General features: G+C 42.4%; 1 protein-coding gene across 17 annotated transcripts in view; it reads right to left on the bottom strand.

The window, feature by feature from the left end:
• The window catches only part of dgki (diacylglycerol kinase, iota), a 113,857-nt gene that overhangs the window by 7,089 nt on the left and 80,686 nt on the right, over nt 1-26,082 (bottom strand). For 6 of the 17 annotated variants that reach the window (XM_078165252.1, XM_033615083.2, XM_078165250.1 and 3 more), the window contains exons 14-28: nt 21,529-21,654; nt 18,851-18,929; nt 18,533-18,588; nt 16,880-16,942; nt 14,413-14,486; nt 13,377-13,488; nt 13,208-13,294; nt 10,606-10,718; nt 6,719-6,781; nt 3,752-3,852; nt 2,129-2,208; nt 1,805-1,849; nt 1,168-1,237; nt 926-966; nt 707-831 (exon numbers count right to left, since the gene is read on the bottom strand). In XM_078165252.1, coding sequence (XP_078021378.1) covers nt 707-831; nt 926-966; nt 1,168-1,237; nt 1,805-1,849; nt 2,129-2,208; nt 3,752-3,852; nt 6,719-6,781; nt 10,606-10,718; nt 13,208-13,294; nt 13,377-13,488; nt 14,413-14,486; nt 16,880-16,942; nt 18,533-18,588; nt 18,851-18,929; nt 21,529-21,654 — 1,235 coding nt within the window. The remainder of the gene's footprint in view (nt 1-706; nt 832-925; nt 967-1,167; nt 1,238-1,804; nt 1,850-2,128; nt 2,209-3,751; nt 3,853-6,718; nt 6,782-10,605; nt 10,719-13,207; nt 13,295-13,376; nt 13,489-14,412; nt 14,487-16,879; nt 16,943-18,532; nt 18,589-18,850; nt 18,930-21,528; nt 21,655-26,082) is intronic. The other 11 variants (XM_078165262.1, XM_078165261.1, XM_078165265.1 and 8 more) reach the window with 3 other exon arrangements.

Raw genomic sequence — 26,082 nt, forward strand, 5'->3', positions numbered from 1 at the left:
CAGCAGCAGCCTGAACCGTTGATACAAGGCAGGATGGATCCATGCTTCCATCTGAATGTGGTTTTTCCAATCTTCTATTGTCCAGTTTTGGTGAGCCTGTGTGAATTGTAGCCTCAGTTTCCTGTTGTTAGCTGACAGGAGTGGCACCTGGTGTGGTCTTCTGCTGCTGTAGCCCATCTGCTTCAAGGTTGGACAAGGTGTTGTTGCTTCAGAGATGGTCTTCTGCACACCTTGGTTGGAACCAGTGCTTATTTGACTTCCTGTTGCCTTTCTATCATCTTGAACCAGTCTGGCCATTCTCCTCTGACCTCTGGCATCAACAAGGCATTTTGGCTCACTGGATATTTTCTCTTTTTGGGACCATCCTCTGTAAACCCTAGAGATGGTTGTGCTGAAAATCCCAGTAAATACTCAGACCAGCCCGTCTGGCACCAACAACCATGCCACGTTCAAAGTCACTTAAATCACCTTTCTTTATCCTTCTGATGCTCAGTTTGTCTTCACCATGTCTACATGTCTAAATGCATTGAGGTCCTGCCACATGATTGGCTGATTAGCTATTTGCGTTAACAAGAAGTTGAACAGGTGTACCTAATAAAGTGGTCGATGAGTGGAAATATTATGTTTAAATTCACATTTTCCCAGAGTCCAAAGTGATATCTTTGACTTCAATGGGACATGGTTTCTCTTGTATGTGCTCACATACCCAGCAGTGGGCTCCACCACTAGATCCGGCATCCCCGTGGACGACCCCTGGCTCACCACTGGTCCCTCGTGGTCCAGGATAAACACCTCATCCTGACAGATCTCTGTCACAAAGTGGAGGTGCTCCTACAGACACACACAGAGGCACGTAAATAAATACAAACAGGTGAAACCAGCAAACATGAATCCATTTCCAGTTCAGTGGACTGAGGCTGTTTACCTGAGCCTTGTCGATGCGATAGAAGCGGTCGGCTGATGTGGCTGCAGAGAGAAGACATACAGGAAGCTTATGTCACTTTTACAGTTACTGGGACTGACTGAGTTATTAAAGACAACAAAGATAAACCTGACTCAGACTCTTCGAGGTTCTTTCATATTTAGTTGTGTAAAAAACACAAGATATGAGATTTAGTTTTAATTTCAGGTGTAAAATCTTTGAGTGTTTGTGTCTCAGTCACTCACAGTCCAAGAAGCTCCAGTTGGGAGAGAGTCTGCTGGTTGAACTGGTCCTGGGGACGCCTCTGCTCTCATCCTGAAGACAACGAGACCACACATCGTCATCATCACTTTACTGAACAATAAACTAAAATGCAGAGACGCGTTTACATTTGAAAGGAGCAGCAGAGAGAAATCCAGACAGAGAAAATGTATTGTGCTTATTTTTGAGCAGCTGAACGATCCATAACAAGACAGAGACAATCAGGACGATGAGGCAGTGTATAGTATAGCTAATATATCTGATTATAATATCACTGGTTATATGTACAGGAATGTTTTTTCCCAGTGTGGTGGGCGAGGACTTTACTCAGCACGGGTGTCAGTCTGTAAAAACTACATTTGATTAATTACATTTAGTCTGTTTTTGTAGGTGAATTCCTAATTGAAAGTGTAGTGTAACAAGGAATCTTATTTTAATGCTTTATGTATAATTATTTTTGACATTGTAAGAGTAAAATTCTGGGGCAAAGTTCTTGATATTATTGCACATATTTTAGGTATTGTTGAAAGTCAGATTTAGAATTTTTAAATATGTAGCAAGACAGTGTAAACTGATATGAACCCAACCTTTCCTGCAGAGAGACACCCAAAAGTGATATACCTGATAGTGCACTCTGTGGCCAGTAGATGGCGCCTGGTGTAAGTCCTAGCAAGCACAGCAGACAGGTTTCAAGGTTAACACACAGCCAAAGCATTTACATCAAGAACTTCCACAGATGTTAGTGAAACGTTTCCCACGTGAGACACACAGCTAAAGAGCAGCTCTGCATTCCCACCGGTGCTGGGTACTTCTCCGTCTTTAAACAACGCTGCAAGCGTCATGAAATAATGACGACGAGGAGAAAACAGAAGAGCGGAGAGGAGAAAACAGAAGAAAATTTAAGTGATGTTGAGCATGATAATAGACATAAACAGGGAAACTTGCCTCCTGTAATCTGTCAATATAGAGTCTGCATGTCTCCAGGTCACAGTCGCCCCTCACCACCACAATGCCTACTGGGATGGCTGAAAAACACAAACACGCACTTTGGATCATGATGCACTGACAAGTAGGTTAAACATCTGAGTTTTTTGGCAGCATTTATAGACATTTTATCATTTTAAAAGGTTGATACGTGAAGTTGTTGCTAATTTACACATGAAACAGACGTGACAACATTAGCGTGCTTGTGTTTGTGCCCACCTGATGAATGTAAGTCCTGTATTCGCTCTCTTTTAGCTCTGTTTTTGGTCTCCACCAATTCCTCATGAAGACGTTTTCTTTGTATCTGCTAAATTCTCCACTATGTTCACCGACTTGTTTCCAACTGCATCTGTCTGTTGCTGAGCAGGTAGTGTACAGTGTGTTTTTTTAGACTGGACCATAACAGCAAGCTTGTGGGCTGATAAACCAAAACAATGAGCTAAAAGATGCTAAAACGCCCCCCAGAGTCAAGTTAATCACTGACTCAAATACAATATTCCACTATTATTCGGAATATGACAGTGTTCTGTATTTGATAACAGTCATGTGAACAGGATATTACATTTGGATATTTCAAATTAGGCCTTGAGCGGGATTTATGCTTGTGCACCAGACCCTACACACAGTAAACACACATTAAACACACATTAAACATGGCTTAATAGAGACCATTTCAAACACAAGTACACAAATCAGCTTCACTATAACTCGCAGCATTCACAGACAAACACTTGTCTTTATCTGGAAACATTTGCCCTACAAATACAAAACATTTTCTAATATTCTAATATTTTTAGCACAAGTCTATGGCTTTTCACATCGTAGAAATTAGCCTAACAGCTAGCAGACTTTTCCTCTTCTCATATGAAACCAGGGACAACAGCAACATTTAACAAAGGTAACGTTACAAAATTTGGCTCCATTACAACTCACAAGGTTCACAAAACAACTGTCTTATACGAAACACGTTTTCCAAATAAATTTAACATGCTAATGTTATTAGCATAAGCCTATGGCATTTTACATTGTATAAATTAGCCTAGCAGCTAGCAGAGATTTCCTCTGCTCATATGAAGCCAGGATAAATCACACACAAGACTTAAAATGCTATTTTTGAGGAGGCTTTATTGTCTTCACGATTTATTGTTTCCACTGAGGGAAATGGTTTCAGCATACAGAAATAGACAGGAGGTCTGCATCGCTGCACGTCAGGCTACAGTGTTGGGGCTTTTACTTGAGTCTACACAACACACAACCTCGGGCCTGGTTACAGTCAGCTGGGGGAAAAAATGTACCGGACGCTGAATCTCCTTATTTGGAGGAATGTTTCTAGCACCTTGTTGAATCTATGACTATGACACACCCGCTTTGTGTCTATGTGTGTTATTCAGTCATTTTAATTTATTTTATTCATTATAACTTTGCTGTTATGAGCTGGAGGGTACTGTTGGGGGGTGGGGGTGTTAGTGGGGGTAAAAGGGTTAATATTTCTGTTTAAAAAGAAAAACATGACACTCTACTACTGTGTTATCATGTATGCAAATTGCTGAATAAACTTTGGTGTTAAAAGAAAAAGATCCTTACAGATGTCTCGTAGTCGTTCCTTGTCATACTGCAGTCTGTCGTACTCCTGGAGGCTGATCCGATTCACTCGAAGACGCAGACGATCAGGAACTGCGTGAGGGCTGGAAAAAACAACCCACACACAAGTGCATGTACACACGCACACGTGCACACACACACACACACACACACGCACAATTCAAACATGTCCAAACGTACAGTGATGAGGACACACATGTATGCATACATGCACACGCACAGGCACACATAGACACACATCACAAACCAGATTCTGCAGCTTTTACAACATAAGACCATTTAATTCCTCGTCTGTCATGTTGCGTTTCAGTTTTTAAACTTATAACTGGAAGTTTGCAAAAAGTATAAACAGTAATCAAACTCCTCCCAGTCGCAGAGCTTTTACTGTAAAGGCATGACGCTCTGCTGTCCTCCTGCAACACGCCCCCAAGTCTGTGTTTGAGTCTGAGGCGGGCCAACATATTTTTAACTCAATGTTTGTGGGCACTAATGCCTTCAGCGAGGACAGAGGTTGAATACTGACATCAGAAAACATGGTGGGTGATAAACAAAACTAAGTGACAGATCTACTGTATCCAGCCTCCTATGCTCAAACCCTCACCTGCAAAGGAACAGACAAGGTGTCAGACTAAAATTCATTAACACCACTTTTGTTCTTCTCAGTCACAGCTGAAGGAATATTATAAAAACAGCTTTTCTGAGGGAAGGCGTGGACATCAAGTGAGAGCAAAAGGGCTGGTGCAGGTATAATAAGCTCAGGGTGAAGTTAAAGGTAAAGGGACTACAGCGGGAAAAACATCAAGACAGGAGGCAGAAGCACATTTAGAAGTGGAGATGCTTCAGCATGCTGCCATACACTCTCTTTCTCTCTGTCAGTGCAAACAGAACAACAACTCACATCCAACACAATACGACTCAACTTGGGTTCGACCAGTACGTGTTTATAAAGCCAACACTGACACAAATTTGTTAACTGATGCTGCCAGTTTGATTTACTGTGTGTCAGTATTTAAAACCTTGAAAGTCTTCATGTAGATTGTAACATACATTGACTATAAATGTATAAATGTTACCTTTGGAGTTTTCAGGGTTCCACATCTGACAAAAAGTTTGTTTACAGGAGACATGACATGTACGGAGCCCCTACCAAGGTCCAAAGCTTAAAACTTGTTCCCACAAGATTATTACTTGTTCCCACAAGATGTTAACTTGTGTGACCAAGACAACTTTTTCCCGTAAGATAACAACTTGTTCTCTTAAGATTATTACTTGCTCCCTTAAGATTATTACTTGTTCCCACAAGATGTTAACTTGCCCTCACAAGATATTAACTTGTGTGCACAAGACAATAACTTGTTCCTGCAAGATAATAACTTGTTCCCACAAGATAACAGCTTGTTCCCAGAAGATATTTACTTGTGTGCACAAGATATTAACTTGTTGCCAGAGGATAACAACTTGTTTCCACACAAATTTAACTTGCCCTCACAAGATAACAACTTGTGTGCACAAGATAACAACTTGTTCCCACAGGATTAAAACCTGTTCCCACAGGATAATAGCTTGTTCCCACAAGATAGCAACTTGTTCCCACAGGATTAAAACCTGTTCCCACAGGATAATAGCTTGTTCCCACAAGATAACAACTTGCTCCCACAAGATAATAACTTGTTCCCACAGGATTAAACCTGTTCCCACAGGATAATAGCTTGTTCCCACAAGATAATAAGTTGTTCCCACAAGATATTAACTTGTATGCACAAAACGTCTTCCTACCAAATAATTACTTGTTCCCACAAGGTAACAGCTTGTTCCCACAATATAATGGCTTGTTCCCACAAGATAACAAGTTGTTCCCACAGGATAACTTGTTCCCACAAGATAACAAATTGCTCCCAAAGGATAATAACTTGTTCCCACAAGGTAACAGCTTGTTCCCACAATATAATGGCTTGTTACCACAAGATAACAAGTTGTTCCTACAGGATAATAACTTGTTCCCACAAGATAACAACTTGCTCCCAAAGGATAATAACTTGTTCCCACAAGATAACAACTTGTTCCCAAAGGATTATAACTTGTTCCCACAGGATAATAACTTGTTCCCACAAGATAATGTGTTCCCAAAGGATAATAACTTGCTCCCACAGGATAATAACTTGTTCCCACAATACAGTAACTTGTTCCCAAAAGATAACAACTTGTTCCCAAAGGATAATAACTTGTTCCCACGGCATAATAACCTGTTCCCACAATATAATGGCTTGTTACCACAAGATAACAACTTGCTCCCAGAGGATAATAACTTGTTCCCACAGGATAATAACCTGTTCCCACAATATAATGGCTTGTTACCACAGGATAATAACTTTTTCCCACAAGATAACAACTTGCTCCCAAAGGATAATAACTTGTTCCCACAAGATAGCAACTTGTTTCCACAAGGTAACAACTTGTTCCTACAAGATAATAACTTGTGTGCACCCAAAAATGTGTTTTCCCCAAGATAATAACTTGTTCCCACAGGATAATAACTTTTTCCTACAAGATAACGACTTGTTCCCAAAGGATAATAACTTGTTCCCACAAGTTAGCAACTGGTTTCCACAAGGTAACAACTTGTTCCCCCAAGATAATAACTTGTTTCCCACGAGATAATGACTTGTTCCCACAAAACAGCAACTTATTCCCACAAGAACAATAACCTGTTCCCTTTGTCTGTTTAGGTAATCAATTGTTCCAGTCATTTCTGAGGCACAAAAAGCCAAATAATTATTGGTTCCAGTTTCTCACTGGTTGAAAACACTGCTTCAGTATCACCTGATCAAATATTGGTTGAACCCAAACAGACAAACAAACAAATAAACAAACAATAACAACAACAACAACAACCCTCAGACATTCATAAACAAACCGTTTCATACAGTGACAGAGGGCTCAGGTACTTACACAGAGAAGGAGTCGGGGGGAGCAGAGAGGCGGCGCAGATCAGCTGCACACACCTTCTGAATACTACGGCCGCACACACACACACACACACACACACACACACACGCATAGAGAGGAGAGAGGAGGAATGTATGGCAGAGAATAGAGGAGGTGAGAAGGAGACAAGAGGAAGAGAGGAGGAGAGAAGAGGCAAAGAGAAGAACAAAGATGAGATAAGAGGAAAAAAGACAGATGAGAGGGGAAGGAGAAGGAGACGAGAAGGAGGTAAAAGGAGACAAAGGAAGGAGAGTAGAGGAGACAATTGAAGGAGATGGGAAGAGAGGAGAGAAATGAGAGAGGGAGGAGGAAACAAGGAGAGAGAAGGGATGGGGAAAGGCGATGGAAAGGGAGGAGGGGAGAGAAGATAAGGAGAGAAGATGAGAAGATGAGAGAAAAGGAGGAAGACAGAAGGAGGTAAGAAGAGAAGAGGGAACAAGAGTATAGGGAACAAGAAAAGGACGAAAGGAGGAGAGGTAAAAGATGAGAAGGAGAGGAGGAAACAAGGAAGGGAGAGGACACAAGACAAGGAGAGGTAAAGTGTAAAAGAGAGAGGGGGAAAGAAGAAAAGGAGAGGAGACAAAAGGAGGTGGGAGGAGGAGGAAAGGAGAGTAGGAGACAGCAAAAGAAAAGAAACAAGATAAAAAGGAGAAGGATAGGGAGGAGGAGAGAAGAAAAGGAGTGGAGAGGAGACAAGATGAGGAGAGAAAATGGAAAAAGAAAGAAGGAGAACGGACATATGAGATGATGGGGGAATGGAGGAAAGGAGAAAAAAGGGGAAAGAAAGAGGAAGAGGAGGTGAGAGGAAAAAAGAAAAGAGGGGAAGGGGAGAAAAAATGAAACAAAAGATGTCAAGAAGGTAAACAAATGGAAATAATAAATAATCAGACAGATTACAGACATGTTGGCATAAAGAACAGGAGGGACAGGAGGAGGGACAGACGGAGAAAAGCCCAGAGGTAAGTAGACAGACAGTGATAGCACAGAGTACAGTAGCATAGCAGTACATCGAGCAAAGACACTAGTTACTGCAGCTACAGCTACGTGTTCAGATCTACTGTGCACTCTCCTTCTCTCACGTGCACACATTTACTGTAACTGCTGGACTTTCACAAATAAAATAGACCCACATATATAAACACAGAGATATACATGAAGAAGTATTAGTGATACAGGGAATGGAGGAGTGTTAGTAGCCAGATATAAGCATCGTGTTAATACTGCAGGTGATCAGTGCTGGAAACTACATCCGTTTATTAACGGTACTTAATTGGTAAGTTTGTTTCCACTGTGAAAAGTTGTGGATGGTACCAATGGAACCGTTCCGTACCATCCCCATGTTTGGTCCCCCCTCTGTTGGGGTACCTAGCACACAGATCTGGTACTAAAAGGTGGAGCTGTGAACACTGCAGTCTGATTGGTCAGTAGAGGACGGTCACTCTGCTCAGGGCTGAGTTGTGTCTGGTTTTGAGGCTCATGTAACCACTGTTCATACTGTGGAGAGTTTTATTAGTAAACTGTAACTATAAAATGAAAGGATGTTTTGCTGCCTCTCACAGCAGCTGGAGTCTGAGAAAAAATAACTTCATTCACTGGGCCGACTGCCGGCAACTTTTAAGGTGGAACGATAACTTGTAATGTTACTCAATGTATGAGTTGACGATGTGAATCAATCAACACACCTTAAATTTCACTGTGACAACTTTGACCAATCTTCAAGCGTTTATATATATTAATTTTGACCGGATTATGTGAACTGCATATACTCTAATTCTCACTCGGAGAAAAAGAAGGCATCATGGAGTGTCGTTCCTGTGGGCTCCAGCAACACTAAACCCCTGAGCTTGCCTGAGAAGGACTAAATGCACAAAGCTACTATTTTTAAATATCCCATGGAGAGAGACTCTCACTGCAGCCTCGTTCTGTGGACAATAAACAAGGTGCAGACTGATAAAGGAGGAAATACAGTGAGTGCTGGACGGAGCAGTGAGTGACAACAACTCCGCCCACATTTAAGAGGACTGTTTGTGCTGGAAACACTAGGGTCAAGGTACCATGTCTGAAGGGTTACTGTTGGTTCCAAAGGTACCATACTGAAAGTGTTTGGTGGAAACGGGGCTTCAGACACGAAAACATGGGAAACTAGGGTCCAGGTTGAAAAATAACAAACTTACCCTTTAAGTACAATTTCGATGACTTGTATTTATTTGAGTGTTTTCATTTTATGCTACTTTATAGTCTACTTTTTTTTTTTTTTTAAGACTATCTGTCGTATTTATGCTTTTAGTTAAAGGGACAGTTCACTTCAAAATCAAAAGCACATATTTCTCCTCTTACCTGTAGTGCTGTTTATCAGTGTAGATAGTTTTGGTGTGAGTTGCAGAGTGTTGGAGATATCAGCCGTAGAGATGTCTGCCTTCTGTCCTATATAATAACTAGGGATAGAATGATATGGATTTTTTAGGGCCGATGCCGATACCGATTTTTTTCCATCACCCTTAGCTGATGACCGATTATGGACTGCCGATTTTCTTGAGCCGATATTTGGGGCCGATACTGCTTTTGCTCCCTCAATTTACATCAAAAAAATGACACAATGATAACAAATATTACAGGTCTCAAGTTTAAAATAAGAAACATTTATTGAACAGTAAAAAATACTAAAACAAGATGGAAAGTTGAGGTAGAACAGGTAGAATATTATTATTATTGTTATTATACAATCAAATAAAAAAAGAGTTCAGTGCTCTTAAATCTTCCAGTAATGTCTTTATAAAACAAACAAATATTTAAGCTGAAGCATGAATAAAACAACAACTACTGTACACAGTAGGATTCGCTGCATGTGCGCTGCAGGGTCTTCCAGCAACACAGAGCTGCCTGTGGATGCCTGTCTGTAAATCATGCCAGGGAAAAATAAATCCGCGAACCCACGCGCATATCGGCCGATGCCGATACAAGTAAAAAACTCAAATATTGGCCCGATATATCGGCCGGCCGATGTATCGGTCTATCCTTAATAATAACGCCACCCGTAGCACCACTGAGCTAGCTAACGTTACAGCTCAGCCAAGGAGGACACCATTTATGTTTACGTCTCACACTGTCATTAGCACGAGCCTCTCGTCTATGAGTAGATGCACACTTCCTTCTGCACAGTGATACAGTTATTGAGTGTAGTTCAGTAGAAAGAAAATAGTTCCTACATGAAACCGCTCACAACAAGGTCTGTGGATTATCTTGAGTAACCAGGTCATGACTTCTGGAAAGAGATATTGATGTTTTTTGGCACTTTGAGCACCACAAGCTGAATGCCATCTAGTTCCATTATACTGGAGAGAAGGCAGACATCTCTACAGCTGATATCTCCAACACTCTGCAACTCACACCAAAACTATCTACACTGATAAACAGCACTACAGGTTAGAAGAGAAATATGTATTTTTGATTTTAAGGTGAAGTGCCCCTTTAAGTAAAGGATCTGAGTACCTCTTCCTCCCCTGCAGGTGACCACAACTCCTCACCGCTGCTTCATCCCTGATAGAAATCAATAAACATCTCTTTTCATTCTCCCTCTCAGTTGACATAACCACACAGTATAATATGTCAGAGTGTGACCAGAGGCCTCCCCGGTGCTTTTGTTTGGATTAAGCTGAACATACATCTCCCTCCTCTGACTGTGGTTTTGGTGAGCAGAGGGGAGATGTGGGACATGGAGAGGAGTGAATGTCAGCTCCCACTAAACAGATTGTATGACTCACTCAGCGCAGCCCGGGCTTTTACAACACTGCTGGCCTAGTTCCTGTGTGTGTGTGTGTGTGTGTGTGTGTGTGTGCGTGCGCGTGACTCACTCGTTGAGCAGGGGCACAGAGGTGCGTCTCTTGCTCTTCTGGACCATGTTGGCCTGATTTCGGAGGGAGATGCGGAGCGTGGAGGGAGCCAGTCGACACGGCTCACCGTCCACCTGCGTGCACGCGCAAAGACACACAAAGAAAACTTAACACACACATGACACAATACTTTTTTTCTGTACCTTAATTCAGGAAAAATAGACATGTTTTACAGACAAACATGACCAGAAAATATCATTTAACTCCAGCGTGGGGCCAAAACTCACAGATCACCATGTGCACACTTAGACACGTTACTGCTAGCTATATGGTAGAAAAAGAAGGTCTCACGGTGTGCCTGAGAAGAAATGTCTTCAATATGTGATTTGATTGCTCATTTTATGACAATGTTAAGTTCCCCTGGAGGGTTTCAGACCTCTTGTAGCGCTATGAAGCTGTTTATCTATAAGTTGGCCCCTGTTTATTTTGTGCATGCAAATACGCAGGTGACACAATACTACAGCTATTATTAATGCTTTCACACTGTTCTCCTGATCAGCAGGTGCTGGTAACAAGACGATGTGTGCAGCAAAGCACCCACAAAGGTAGAGAAGACGAAAACTGTTAGATAGTACCTACACAGAGAGAGTCGGGGGAACATGTCAGACGAGCTCACTGTGATCACAGGCTGCCCACAAGGATGTGTTCTTTCCCCTTCTCTCTGTCTACTAATGAATTTATGATCAATGACAAATATTTTAGATTGCTTAAATATGCTGATGGCAGAAGAAATACCTGCACCAATTCAACTGAGCTAGACAGCCACAAAAAAGGCTCACAGGCTGAGATCAATGCCAAAAAATGTCTTTTTTGATGACATGGCCTTGGTTGTTTTACAGCACACAGACCTATCGGGTGAAGCTGTCTACCTGACCCACACCAAAGCCCTTCAAATATGGTGTCGCACCAGCAAGTTTTAAATGAATGTGGCCGAGACTAAAGAACTGATTATTTGCACGAAGAGCCAGATTAGATTAGCACTAGATTAGAATTAGAGTCAGCCCCTCCAAGCCTGAAGTCATGGTTCTCTGTCGGAAACCGATGGATTGCCCTCTCCGGGTTGGAGGAGAGTTCCTGCCTCAAGCGAGGGAGTTCAAGTATCTCAGGGTCTAGCTCACGAGTGGAGGTAGAATGGAGCGTGAGATGGTAGTGATGGAAAAGAATGAGATTGTGGATACAAGCGGTGGAAATGAGTTTCCTCTGTGGGGTGTCTGGGCTCAGCCTTAGAGATAGGATGAGGAGCTCGGACATCTGGAGGGAGCTCAGAGTAGAGCCACTGCTCCTTCACGTTGAAAGGGGTCAGTTGAGGTGGTTTGGGCATCTGATCAGGATCCTCCTGGGCGCCTCCCACTGGAGGTGTCCCGGGCACGTCCCACTGGTAGGAGGCCCCGGGGCAGACCCAGAACACACTGGAGAGATTACATATCTCATCTGGCCTGGGAACACCTTGGGGTCCCGCAGGAGGAGCTGGAAAGCGTTGCTGGGGAGAGGGACGTCTGGGGTGCTTTGCTTGGCTTGCTGCCCCCATGACCCGGTCTCGGATAAGCAGATGAAAATGGATGAGTGGAGAGCCAGATTCACTCGATGGTTAGTACGGTTCTGGACTCCCATGTGAGCCTCTCTGGAAATACTGAGTAGACGCTCACAGCGACTTTATCTTTTTAGGAAACTGAATGGCCTCTGTGTTGGTCAGCAGATTTTAGAATTAGTGCACCAAACTATGGTGGAGAGTGTTGTAACTTTTCAACTTCCTGCCTGGTACTGACACCTTCACTGTTATATCCAAGAGTAAGCTCTCTACGATTGTGACAATGGCAAGTACAATAATTAGCAAGTCACAAAAGCCCTTAGGGTAGGGTCTGCTCTGCAAGTATAAATCCTGCTTTATTCCTATTCGACCAGGACCCTGCTCCTTAGTCCTTGTTGGAGTTTGCCAGCTGCACTTTTAAGTCAAGTTGTGGCAATATGTGCTTCCTATAGCCTGATAGGAATGCAAAGGTGTTTGCACAAATATGCCAGCACGACATTTGAAAGAGGGCATGAAGTGAGGATTACATGTAGGCCTACAGCCAGGGCATGTTTCAAGCTTGGTCTCATTAAACGTCTCAGTCTGAGTGCTGAAAATTTAATGGTAATATGCTGTATAACCTAATTTAACTGACTTTGTTTGGATTCAGAAAAGTCACGCTGGGGTAAGAGAGCCCCGTAACTGCACATTTATGTTCAGGACAGGTCATATCCGATGGTTATACGTGAAAGAACATCCTAGATTATATTATATTATATGTTCAGAGGCAGAGATATGCACTTCTTTATGTGACGCTGTGACATAATGAACCAAAATTTCGAGCCCCGAATTTACCTTGATCCACTAAATATGTAATGGTATACTTTTAATATGTCCTTTGGATGTCCCAAGAGATCACAAAAAAACTTTGAGTGATTACTTTTGCAGTTTTCCCTGAGTCAAACTTTAACTGGACTGTGAGCTTTAATCTGAATATAATTATAACACAGCACATTTAGTCACTCAACAGTCTAATATTGTAGCAGGACGACTCACCTGAACAGGTACAGTCTTGAATGTGGTGAGGACGACTTCTCTGCACTGGTGCAATCTCTCTCCATGACCGCCGACCTGTAGCGCTGCCTGGTGGACAACAGGGAGAGTTACACCACAGGGTTTCAGTGACAGTATTTATTTTTCCTCTCTGATGCCCTGCTCCTCTCACCAGTGAGGCCATGGTGAAGCCAATAACCTCGATGCAGCCGTCGTCATGGCGCTGCGGCTCAAAGTCCCGATGGTCGCCTGTGTTTCCCCACGGCATGGTGCCAGCACAGTACCTAAACACACACACATATTAATTTTCAATTATGTAACTAGAGCTACAACAGTTAGTCAATTATTTCATGAGTTGATTGACGAAAAATTAATTGTCAACTATTGTGATCGAATAATCGTTTTAGTCACTTTTTAAGCCAAAATCCAAACATTTGCTTGTTTCATGCTTCTTAAATGTGAGGATTTGATGCCTTGAGTTATTTCAAGGTACATCCTCACCATGTTTCTATACCTAAACCTAAACACAGTAATTTCTCTAACCTAAACCCAACCTCCGTTGATGACGCACAAAGGTTCAACCCACACATCAGCTTCTGTAACGGTGGAGATTCTTTGTAACGTCAGGTTGTGAATCTGTTTTCATTATTCCGACGCTTGACCAGAGAAATATTGTACCTGCAGGGAGGTGTGGGAGGATTTAACTCGGTGTCGTCAGAGAACAAACCCTGACAGAGACCTCCTGCTCCTGCATTAAGGAGCTTCTAACCCACTTTCATTAGTCCTGCATTCATTGCTGAGCTCAAGTGTCTCATCATTTTCTTTACCCTGCTTCAAAAGGCTTTTTCATTTCAACAGGAAACACTGAAAAATTTTAATTAGGTTGAATGTTTGGGAAGGAAAAGGAGCCCTTTGAAAGATGTTGCTTCTGTTGACACAAAATGTCAGAAATAAAATATATTGGTCAAACTAATAATTTGTATTTTTTTGATGATCAGATTTAACATCCTATATGTCTAACTTTCATCCAGACTGCTCATTCATTCACTTTCCGTGACCACTTATCCTGTTGGCACCCTGACCCTGACATTGGGTGAGAGGCAGGGTTCACCCTGGGCAGGTCACCAGACTATCACAGGACTGACACATAGAGACAGACAACCATTCACACTCACATTCACACCTACGGAGGAAGCTGGAGCACCTACCTGGGAATGTTTAGAAACACAATGCACTGGAATTTCAGCTCCTGGATCTTGGGAGTCAGATCGGTACCGTCACACTGAGGAAGACAGAGACGGAGTAATGTATGATCCATGTTTTGAGTGGTGGTACATGCCCTCCTTCTTTTGACTCTACTGTACAAAACAACAGATTTTCACTCTCAGATCCTTTGCTTACTTTTTAAACGTCACATCAAGCTTAACTCTCAGTTCTCAGTTTTCACTCTCAGACTCTCAGACTGAATGCTCTCAGTCTCAATCTCACACCTGTTGTTATGTGTAGCAGGTTGACTGATGCAGGTCAAAGGTCACATCAGAGCTGCCCACTCGAGGACACCCTCCATGTGCTAATGCAGCAACAAGGAATTTGAGGCATTGCAGACCTGAGGCATCATGTGTCGTCTTTCAGTGAGGATGCAAGTCACCAGCAAAGCACTTTATTATTTTATGTTCGACAAAATAAAATCTTTCGGAAGAAAAAATTAACTTCAGGGACACGTGCATGTGTGCACGTGCAAGACATTTAGTTAGCCTTTATTCCAAAACATGGCTGCATACTTTTGTCACTTTATCCTTTTTATTTTTTTCTATATACACATATATTAGAACACATCTAAGAGGAAGCAACAAAAATCACGAACACAACGGCAAAAAAAAGCAAATATGACGGATCTAACGTTGGCATTTATTTTCACTTACTTTCACTTATTTTCTGTTTGCAAATAATATTAGACAATACCTACATAGTTTACCTTTAACATTAACCTGTTATCACCAAAAAGTACATGCTTTGCTAACACAAATCGCTAATGTGAGCACTGGCATGACACTTTGAGAGTATAAAAACTATAACGTGCTATTTAACCTCATGCACTCCACCCCCATTTTGTAGCAAAAACGCCTAAAATGACATACCCACATTAAAATGACTGTAGCTTCTGAACCACTCTGACTACATGCATGCATGAGGTCTTGCCAGAAAGAAAAGTCTCTGAAGTTTCTTGTGAAAGTGTCAGAAACACTGTAGGTGATACAGAGACAGAGTAATGGGCCTCTGAAGTCAGTAAAAAATTGAAGATTTTGCCTAAAATAAAATAAAAAATGTATTTCAGGATGAATAACTGTGGCTTCATCTGAGCAGGTAAATGACACTGTGGGGCTGTAGGCACACTATCAGTGAACGTTTGTTTCAAATTTGAAGAAGACTGCTCAAAGTATGACCATTCTACAGTGTTTTTTCCATGAAAAGATCCAGGCGGAGCTCCAAATGACAAGTCGGTCACTCGGCTTCAAAACAGCACTATCAGTGATCAAACAACACTCAGCCAGCTTCAAACATTGTACCTTATTGAAATCAGGTGTGATTATGATAGCTGATGTTGTTTATGACACAGAAACACCATAAAATATCACCAAACAAAGCCATATGAAACATGAAAGTTATAATCCCACTTTTAGTGGTAGGAGTGAGACTCTTACCTTTTATAAAAGAGCTAAGTCCCCACTAACAGCTCCACATAAGATCGCGAGTAATCCTTTAACTTTTGCCATTGAAAAACGGCATGACGTGACTTGTCACCACTCATTGCGATTTTGGACTTTGTGTGTTTAAGCTGCTCTGGTGTGAAATACATAATAAATAAAAGAAAAACAATGTTATTTTTGAAAAGTCGAGAGCTTCCTGAATCCAGCAATACCAAACATCACATGGTTTGATGACGTAGTGCGCCTGGGAGATTCCATTTAACAGAGGAGGGGGGGGAGGGTGAGGACGTTGGCGTCCTGGCGGAGTTAGATTAAGGCCGCCGTGTGACATGTTGTGATACTGAAATAAAAGAAGTTAAGTGACAGAAACTTGAACTTTATGACCTCCCTCACTTTGTTGTCATATACACACAGGCCTGATATACACACACATGCACAAACAAGACCTATGCAGGGATTAAAGGGGGGGCGGGGACTTGACTCTGCGATCCTCTGGTGCCTATGGACTGAGCTACTGCCGCCCCACACGATAACTGATGTCATTTTTTAAGCAAAAATGCCACAAAAAAGGTTCCAGTTGCTTAAATTTGAATATTTTTATTCATTTGTTAAATTAATATTGTGGTAAACAATTTTATTTTTGGGTTTTAGACTTTAAATTGAGCAGACTAACTTAAAAAAGTGTGTTAAATTTGGCTTTGGAAAATTATGATTTAAATTTTTTTCACTACTTTCTGACATTTCTGATGAGAAAAGAAAAATCAATGATGGACATGATTGTTAGCTGTTGTTCTGATCCCAGCACAGAGGTCAGCGGCTGTGGTAAGGATTCAATATCTCTCTGAAGGACACTTCAGCATGGCGGGTGCATAAAGAGGAGCTGAAGGACAGCCTTTTTAATCACCCGGCCGCCCAGACATGTCGACATGGAAAACGATACAGACCGAGAGAGAGTGTTGACACTCACCACCACTCTGACGTGCTTGGACAAATCCCTCGAGCTTCTCTGGAGGAAATCTGAGAACGCAGCCTGCGAGCGCGCACACACACGCACACACACACACACACACACACACACACACACACACACACAAAGAAAAGAACCCGATCAAACAGAATTACAGTTCATTACATTTCCCTCATTAAAAAGTGATAACTCCTCTGCATGCTTCCTCTCTGACTCCCACCCATCGTTTATTCCTCACATCTCTAATCCCTCACAGAATATCTGCAGGTTTCTAAATGTTCTGAGAACTGTTTAAAGATTTTCAGACTGATTCAAAACCAACATAAAGAAGAAGCTGAGCAAACAATTTCTGATTGAACAAAAAAAAAAATCTACAAACTACACAAGTACAAGAACAAAATATCAAAATGAATTACTGATAACAAGAGACATCCAAACGCTGCAGGTTGCATCACTGTTCATTATTTATCTAAATTAACTAATAACTGCAATTAATTTGGCATTACATGGTGACAAGATAACACCACTTCCATTTGGATTTAGGACTACAATTATTTCTGGCTTACAGTAAGACTTAGGCGGAATTTATACTTCTGCGTTGAAATAACACCGTAGCCTGACGTGCACCTCCACAGAAGTGTAACTACACGTCACAGTGACACAGACCTCCTGTCTATTTCTGTAAGCTGAAACCATTTCCCTCAGTGGAAACAAAGCTTTTATTTACTTTAATTTCACAGATAAGAAAAAATAAATTGTGAAGACAATAAAGCCTCCACAGAAATAGCATTTTAAGTCTTGTGTGTGATTTATCCTGGCTTCATATGAGCAGAGGAAATCTCCGCTAGCTGCTAGGCTAATTTATACAATGTAAAATGCCATAGTCTTGTGCTAATAACGTTAGCATGTTATATTTGTTTGGAAAACATGTTTAGTATAAGACAGTTGTTTTGTCAGTGAACCTTGTGAGTTGTAATGGAACAAAATTTTGTAACGTTACCTTTGTTAAATGTTTGTTGTCCCTGGCTTCATATGAGAAGAGGAAAAGTCCACTAGCTGCTAGGCTAATTTATACAATGTAAAATGCCATAGGCTTGTGCTAATAACGTTAGCATGTTGTATTTGTGGGGAAAATGTGTCCAGATAAAGACAAATGTTTGTCTCTGAATGCTGCGAGTTATAGTGAAGCTGATTTGTGTACTTGTGTTTAAAATTGTCTCTATTAAGCCATGTTTAATGTGTGTTTAATGTGTGTTTAATGTGTGTTTTCAATCAACTAAACTTTACAGCACTTCACAGAAACCTCCGCTGCCGACTAGTGTTTTGGAGGTGTAACTGCAGAGTGACACAGACACACCACTGCACAAGTATAAATGCTCACAACGGTGTAGGGTCTGCTGCACAAGTATAAATCCCGCTTTTCGATTTTCCCTTCATCTGTATCTCCTGATTTTGTGTCTTTCCTTATCCTCCTGCATCATTTCTAACTCTCTTGATCCACTCTGATCTTGCCCCTCTCAGTAAAGCTGTATAAACTCTCAACATGTTTGTCTTACTAAGACAGACAGGAAGAGCAGTCGGAACCAGAAAAGTTTAGGCTGCATGAGTGTCTGAGTGTAAATGTGTGTGCAATAAGTCAAGTAGGACACTCACTCCTGCATAGAACATCTTGTTGCGGAAGCGACTGTTAAACTTTTCTGGGTTGGCCTCTGGAAAGACACAATCAGAGAGGCAGGGAAAGAGAATACATTAAATATGTTGCAAAACAGCAGAGAGGCGTGGAGTGTACAACAGTGAGAAAACCTGACTCATTTGTGCATGCATGAATGCCCCTGATGTGTCCTTTTTAATATTTGATTTCATTCTGCTCATCTTTCAGTGGAGTAGGATGCATTAACGGGAAAGAGAAGGACTTAATGGAATATAAACAGAGTTAATACAGGATGAAATGTAAAAATAGATTTCCCCGACCTCTGGACTCGTGGAACTCCAGGGTGACGTGAGCGTCGAAGCCCAGGCTGAAGTAGTTGTTGAACACATTCAGAGGCAGCTGAGGACACAGGGAAAACAATAATGTGAGTACGTTTGCATAAATAGTTCACAGTAACACATTAATATATGCTGCGCCTTTCAGTGCCTATCATAATGTCCACCCATTGAGTGGCACTTGTATCCAGATTTGCATATTATGTAAACACATTTCTACAAGGATTTTTACTTCCACCACTCAAACATTCATATTTGCCACTTGTAAGGAGACCGTGTCAGAGGTCACCAACCTGTCAGTCTTTATGGAAATCACAATACATTTCACTTGAAAGATAATTCAGTGATCATTCCTGCTGCTCGTGTTTCATGTTGAAACGTCAGCGGGGGTGAAATGCTGTTGTGTTACTGTGATGCAGCTTCATGATATGATTGTATCTGTCACTGAATTAGAGCCGTCACTGCAGATCACTGCTGTTATTTGTTATTATTTACTGTACACGGGGAAGTTCAGGAGAAGGACTAGGAAGAGAGGGAAGGAGAGAATGAATGGAAACAAGAAGGAAACGGAAGCAGAGTGAAGGAGGAAGAAGCAAAGAAGGAAGCAAAGGAAAGAAGACAGAAAAGAAAGCAAAAGGAAAGGGAAGAAGAAGCAAAGGGAAGCGGGGGAAGTAGAGGGGCACAAGAGGAAAGGAAAGAAGGAAAGGGAAGCAAAGTAAAGGAAAGAGCAGCAGAGTGAAAGAGGAATAAGCAAATAAAAGAAAAGGAGACGGAAGGAGAAGCAGAAGGACTGAGAAGGAAGAAAAGGAAAAGAAAAAGGGAAAGAACAGGAAAGTAAAGGGAAGAAGAAGTAAAGGGAAGTGGGGGAAGAGGTAGGGCACAAAAGGAAAGGAAAGTGAAGCAGAGGGCACGAGAAGGAAGAAAAGGAAGGAAAGGGAAGCAGAGGAAAGGAGAAAGAAGAGAAGGAAAGAGACAAAGGAAGGGGAAACAGAGGGAAGGTGAGAGAAGAAGGGAGCAAAGGAAAGGATGGGGACGAAAAGGGAAGCAGAAAGAAGGAGAAGGACGAACAGGAAAGGAAAGGGCAGAAGTAGTAAAGGGAAGCGTGGGAAGAATAGGGGCACAAAAGGAAAGGAAAGAAGGAAAGGGATGCAGAGGGCACGAGAAGGAAGAAAAGGAGGGAGAAAAGGGGAAGCAGAGTGAAGGAGAAAGAAGAGAAGGAAAGGAAATAGGGAAAAGGGAAAGGGAAGAAGAAAAGGGAAGCAGGGGGAAGAAGGGCACAAAAGGAAAGAAGGGAAGGAGAGAAGAAGGAAAGGAGAAACAGAGGGAAGGTGAGAGAAGACAGAAGCAAAGGAAAGGAAAGAAAAGAAGATGGAAAGGGAAGGCGAAGGAAGAAAAGGACAGGAAAGAGGGAAAGAATGGGAATGGAAAGGGAAGAAGAAGGAAGCAAAGGAGGGAAAGGAGACAGAAGCAGAGGGAAGAGATGAAGGAAAGGAGACAGAGGGAAGGTGAGGGAAGAAGGAAACAAAGGAAAGGAGACGGAAAGCGAAGCAGAAGGACTGAGAAGGAAGAAAAGTAAAGGAAAAAGGGAAAACAGGAAAGTAAAGGGAAGAAGTAAAGGGAAGCGGGGGAAGAGGAAGGGCACAAAAGGAAAGGAAAGTGAAGCAGAGGGCACGAGAAGGAAGAAAAGGAAGGAGAAAAGGGAAGCAGAGGAAAGGAGAAAGAAGAGAAGGAAAGAGACAAAGGAAGGGGAAACAGAGGGAAGGTGAGAGAAGAAGGGAGCAAAGGAAAGGATGGGGACGAAAAGGGAAGCAGAAGGAAGGAGAAGGAAGAACAGGAAAGGAAAGGGCAGAAGTAGTAAAGGGAAGCGGGGGAAGAAGAGGGGCACAAAAGGAAAGGAAAGAAGGAAAGGAGAAGGAAAGGGATGCAGAGGGCACGAGAAGGAAGAAAAGGAGGGAGAAAAGGGGAAGCAGAGTGAAGGAGAAAGAAGAGAAGGAAAGGAAATAGGGAAAAGGGAAAGGGAAGAAGAGGAAAGGGGAAGCAGGGGGAAGAAGGGCACAAAAGGAAAGGAAAGAAGGGAAGGAGAGAAGAAGGAAAGGAGAAACAGAGGGAAGAATGAAGCAAAGGAAAGAAAAGAAGATGGAAAGGGAAGGCAAAGGGAAAAAAAGGACAGGAAAGAAGGGAAAGGAAAGAGAAGAAGAAGGAAGCAAAGAAAAGGAGAGAGAAGCAGGGGAAAGGAAACAGAAGCAGAGGAAAGAGAGGAAGGAAAGGAGACAGAGGGAAGGTGAGGGAAGAAGGAAACAAAGGAAAGTGAAGCAGAAGGACTGAGAAGGAAGAAAAGGAAAGGAAAAAGGGAAAGAACAGGAAAGGAAAGAAGAAGAAATGCAAAGCAGAGGGCGTGAGAAGGAAGAATAGGAAAGGGAAGGGGAAAAGGGAAGCAAAGGGAAGTAGGAGGAAGCAAAGAAAAGACAGACAGAGGGAAGGTGAGGGAAGGAGGAAGCAAAGGAAAGGAAAGGAGACGGAAAGGGAGCTAGAAGGAAAGAGAAAAAAAGGGAGGAAAAGCAAGCAAAGTAAAGAAGAAGGAAATGGAAGCAGAGGGAAGGACAAGGAAGCAAACAGAAGGAAAGGAGTGAGAAGCAGAGAGAAGAGAGAAGCTGACTCCTGACCTTCTGTGTGCCCTCCTCTGGCTGCCCAGCACCTTTCTCCACCAGGAGGTTCCACCTGTCCAGCTGCACCACTGAACCGTCCTCCACATGACATAAGACCTTGGACACCGGCTCGTCTGTGTAACCCTGCAGAGAGAATCAAACGTACTTCAACCAACACAAACAGAGGCAGAGAAGGAGTGAACTCTCATTACGTTACATACACAGTCAGCAGTTACAGCGCTGAGCCAGTACTTCCACTACAGACGGGTCAGCTGTTGAACCCAGTTTATGTAATTCCAAGACAGAGACAGGGTTCAGGGACCCCAGTTTGCAGAAAAATGTTCCTTTTTTTTGCCTCAACAAAATTTAATGGGTCGCTCTGAAGAACTCAGTGACTCCAGGCATGGTACTGTGATAGGATGCCATCTTTGCAACAAGACAGTTCATGAAATTTCATCCCTGCTGGATGTTCCACGGTCAACTGTAAGTGATGTTATTAGAAAGTGGAAGTGTTTAGGAAGAACAGCAACTCAGCAACAAAGTGGAAGACCATGTAAAATCACAGAGCAGGGTCAACGACTGCTAAGGCGCACAATGCGTACAAGTCGCCAACGTTCTGCTGATTCCACAGCTGAAGAGTTCGGAGCTTGCACTGGAGGGACGAATCATGCTTCTCTGTTTGGCAGTCAGATGGGCGAGTCTGGGTTTGGCAGATGCTGGGAGAACGTTACCTGCCTGACTGCATTGTGCCAACTGTGAAGTTTGAAGGAGAAGGGATAATGGTATGGGGCCCCTCATCTCCAGCGAAGGACGATCTAAATGCTTCAGCATACCAAGACATTTCGGACAATGCTATGCTTCCAACTTTGTGGCAACAGTTCGGGGAAACTTGTGGGAATTCAATTTGAAGTGTCCACGCTCGGCAGTCAGACAGGAGTCAGGTTAATTTCCAGGGCTGGTACCTGTGGTTATTCCACAGGCTAGTTAATAACATGTCGGGCAGGAAATCCAAAGTGTGGGATCATTTTGAGAAGGTGAAGGACGAACCCAAGGTGATATGTAAACTCATCTTCATTGGTCGACTACAAACATAACGTATCATCTGAAACATGGAAGTAGCTACATGCCCATTAGCCCACAGCGTCATTAACAGGCGGCTCGCTCGGTGTGTGACGTGCACTTGTAGATAAAATATAGGCCTATATTAATGAAGGTTCATTAGTACGGTTTTGTATTTCTCTGTAATGTAGCACAGTGTTAACAATGTTACTGATATTATTCTTTCTCACACCTTCAACTCAAACTACCAAAATATATCATTTAATCATTTCATTATTATTGTAAACATGCGTGCGACTCGTCGACTAATGGACTATAATGACGACTATTGGACGACTAGGAAAATTCTTAGTCATGAGTAGGTGTTGAGATGCAGATGGACTGGAGAAATTATGTTGAGGGAGGGGAAAAGGAGATGAAAGGATGATGTCGTCTGCAGCTAAATTGTAGCATCTCTCCTTCTTTCTACCTGTCAGACCACCAACTCTTCATCCCCCCTCATCTCTTTGCTAAAAAGGCCACAACACACACACACACACGTACAAATGATGTGAGAGGATGAGGAGTGGAACAGACAGAGAGAGCCTGTAATGATTGGCTCTCAATAAGTGGTCATTGAGGCTGCTTCACTGACACCATGATTACCTTAAGAGCATAGACACACACCAAACCTCGTGTATACATGAGGGCATTTTATACACACACACATACACTTGCTCGTCCCTTTCATCCTGTCATCAATCCATGTCTCTCTACCCTCTGTCACATTACTCATTCAGACCAGGTCCCTCTAATGGACACTATTTTGTCTCTCTTTCATTATTCTCTCCATCCTGTGTCTCCCTGTCGTCTGCTCTTTATTGGACAGGGTCAGGAAATCAATGTACCAAGGACTGCAGTGAGTGACACACACACACACACACACACACAAGAACAGGAGAAAACAACAATCTGATGATAGTAGCGCTCATCAGCGGGGCCTCCTCTGAGGCACACACACACACACACACACACACACACACACAGCAGAGCTCACACTCTGACACACAGTGAGTCACAGGGTCATTCACACTCACACAGAGCGAGAGGGCAGGTGCAGAAAGAGAAACGCGGTGGGGAGATGAAAGGAAAAAGAAAGAGGGAAGGAGAAGGAAACACATGAATTGAGAAGGAAAGGAAAGGAAAGGAAAGGAAAGGAGAAGGAGAAGGGAAGGATGCAAAGAGAAGGAGAGGAAAGGAAATGAAAGAAAAGGAGAGGGGAAGAAAGGCAAGGAAGGGAAACAAAAGGAAAGAGGAGGTAAGAAAAGGAAAGGAAAGGAAAGGAAAGAACAGAAAATGAAAGAAGAGAAAGGAAAGGAAAGGAAAGGAAAGGAAAGATAATATGAAGGAAGGACAAAGTGAGAAGGAGGCAAAGGAATGAATATAAAGGAAAAGAATGGGATGTTGTAGGAAACAAAGGAAAGGAAATGGATTGAGAGGAAATGAGTGGAAGGCGAGGAAGAGAAACAAGCAAAGAATATGAAAAAAGAAAGAAAGGGAGAAAGAGGCAAAGGAAAGGAAAGGACAGGAAAAGGAGAAACAAAGGAACAGGACAAAGTGGATAAAAAAACCTGCAGTCAGAGACTCTGTGAAACAGAGGACAAAGGGACACACTAATTACACTAATTACACACACGGTAGATATGAAGTTTCAGTCCCATCTCTGTTCAAAGCATCAATCTGTCTCTGCATCACACTTCCTCTGCACAATCCTGTCAAAGTCACTCTCTCGTCCTTCGACCATTATTCTCCACTGTGCACACAAAAACTGAAACACACGCACATTCAGTGACAGTAAACTAGCAGCATTATCATAACTGAAGTCAGTGAGATTCAGGTTGACGCCATCGCCTCTGATCAAGTCAATAAAATAAGAAAATGATGAAATGCAAAGTCAAATAAGTGAAACCCATTTGAGGTTCTGACTCATGCAGAGGTATTAGATGTATTATCATAACTACATGCCCACACCACTGGTCCAAAGACAAGCCTAATGGAAGAATGTGGGCTTGTAAAGGTCTCTCCTTCTCTGCTGCAGTACAGTTATGCAATGTGTGTGTGTGTGTGTGTGTGTGTGTGTGTGTGTGTGTGTGTGTGTGTGTCAAAGGGCAGATTCTGGATGTTTCAGCACTTCACCTTATTTTAGTCACAAACTGAGAGAGTCCAAAGTGCCCTCATACAGCAGGATGATGCATATTATTCTACTTTTATAAGTTTCAGCCACCTCCTCTGGGCGGCTCGTACTTTTATAAAAAGGGAAAAACAACTCGCGCAGCAGTTTGTGATTGTTGTCAGGTCCTGTATGTACTGTAGGATAGTACTGGTGTCGCAGAGGTTCAATAGTATTAAGCAGGATTTATACTTCTGCATCAAATAAACGCCGTACCCTACTGTGGCCTGACATGCACCTCCACAGAAATGTAACTACACATCACAGTGACGCAGACCTCCTGTCTGTTTCTGTAAGCTGAAACCATTTCCCTCAGTGGAAACGAAACTTTATTTACTTTGATTTCACAGATAAGCAAAAATAAATTGTGAAGACAATAAAGCCTCCACAAAAATAGCATTTTAAGTCTTGTTAGTGATTTATCCTGGCTTCATATGAGCAGAGGAAATCTCTGCTAGCTGCTAGGCTAATTTATACAATGTTAAATGCCATAGGCTTGTGCTAATACCGTTAGCATGTTAAATTTGTTTGGAAAACGTGTTTAGTATCCACCTTATTTTCAAACACGGAAGTAAATAGTGATCAACTTCCGTTTTTTTGTGTGTGACTTCCGGTCAGCCGCTTTCCCTCATGCTTTCCCTTACCAGAGCTAACGGTGCAAGCTAATTTTTTTTCAATTTTCAGTTGTTTATGTTAGTCAATCAGTTAGTTAGTTAGTTAGTCTGTGTATTTTGTATAACGTTAGATAACTGTGCCCACGTTTCCGTTATAACGGAAATTTATTCCCTCTAAACGCGAATAAATCGCACGTCAATCATAAACTATGAACCAAAAAAGCACAATCTATCCCGAGTGAGACAAACTGCTTGATCCCCGTCTCCAGTGTACCAGCAGAGAACCTGCAGAACCGAATCAGCGAAAAAACACACCGGGCTACACAGCCTCTCTACCTGAGCAGCTGAAGCTGCGGCTCGCACCCTCGACACACAGACACACAGACGGTGCTTCTGCATGCCAGCCACACGTGTGCGCACCTGTGAGAAATAAATATGTGAGGTGTACGCTGCTTTTCTATCTTTTTTCCCTTTTCTTTCTTTCTTTCTGTCAGCGACATACACTCCTAACACAGGACGGGTTGTTTTAATTGACTGAGTTGATCATTAAGCCATAGTGATGTGCGGATCAGCTCTGATAGCACCTGAATCAGCATGTACGCATCAACCATCCAGCCATTACAACATGATTGAGCTAGCAAAGCAGTTTTGTGTTGCTATGTGTGGTATTTATTCAGTTTTGGGAAATCA

The sequence above is a fragment of the Epinephelus lanceolatus genome, chromosome 23 (assembly GCF_041903045.1).
Source record: "Epinephelus lanceolatus isolate andai-2023 chromosome 23, ASM4190304v1, whole genome shotgun sequence".
Lineage (NCBI taxonomy): Eukaryota > Metazoa > Chordata > Actinopteri > Perciformes > Serranidae > Epinephelus > Epinephelus lanceolatus.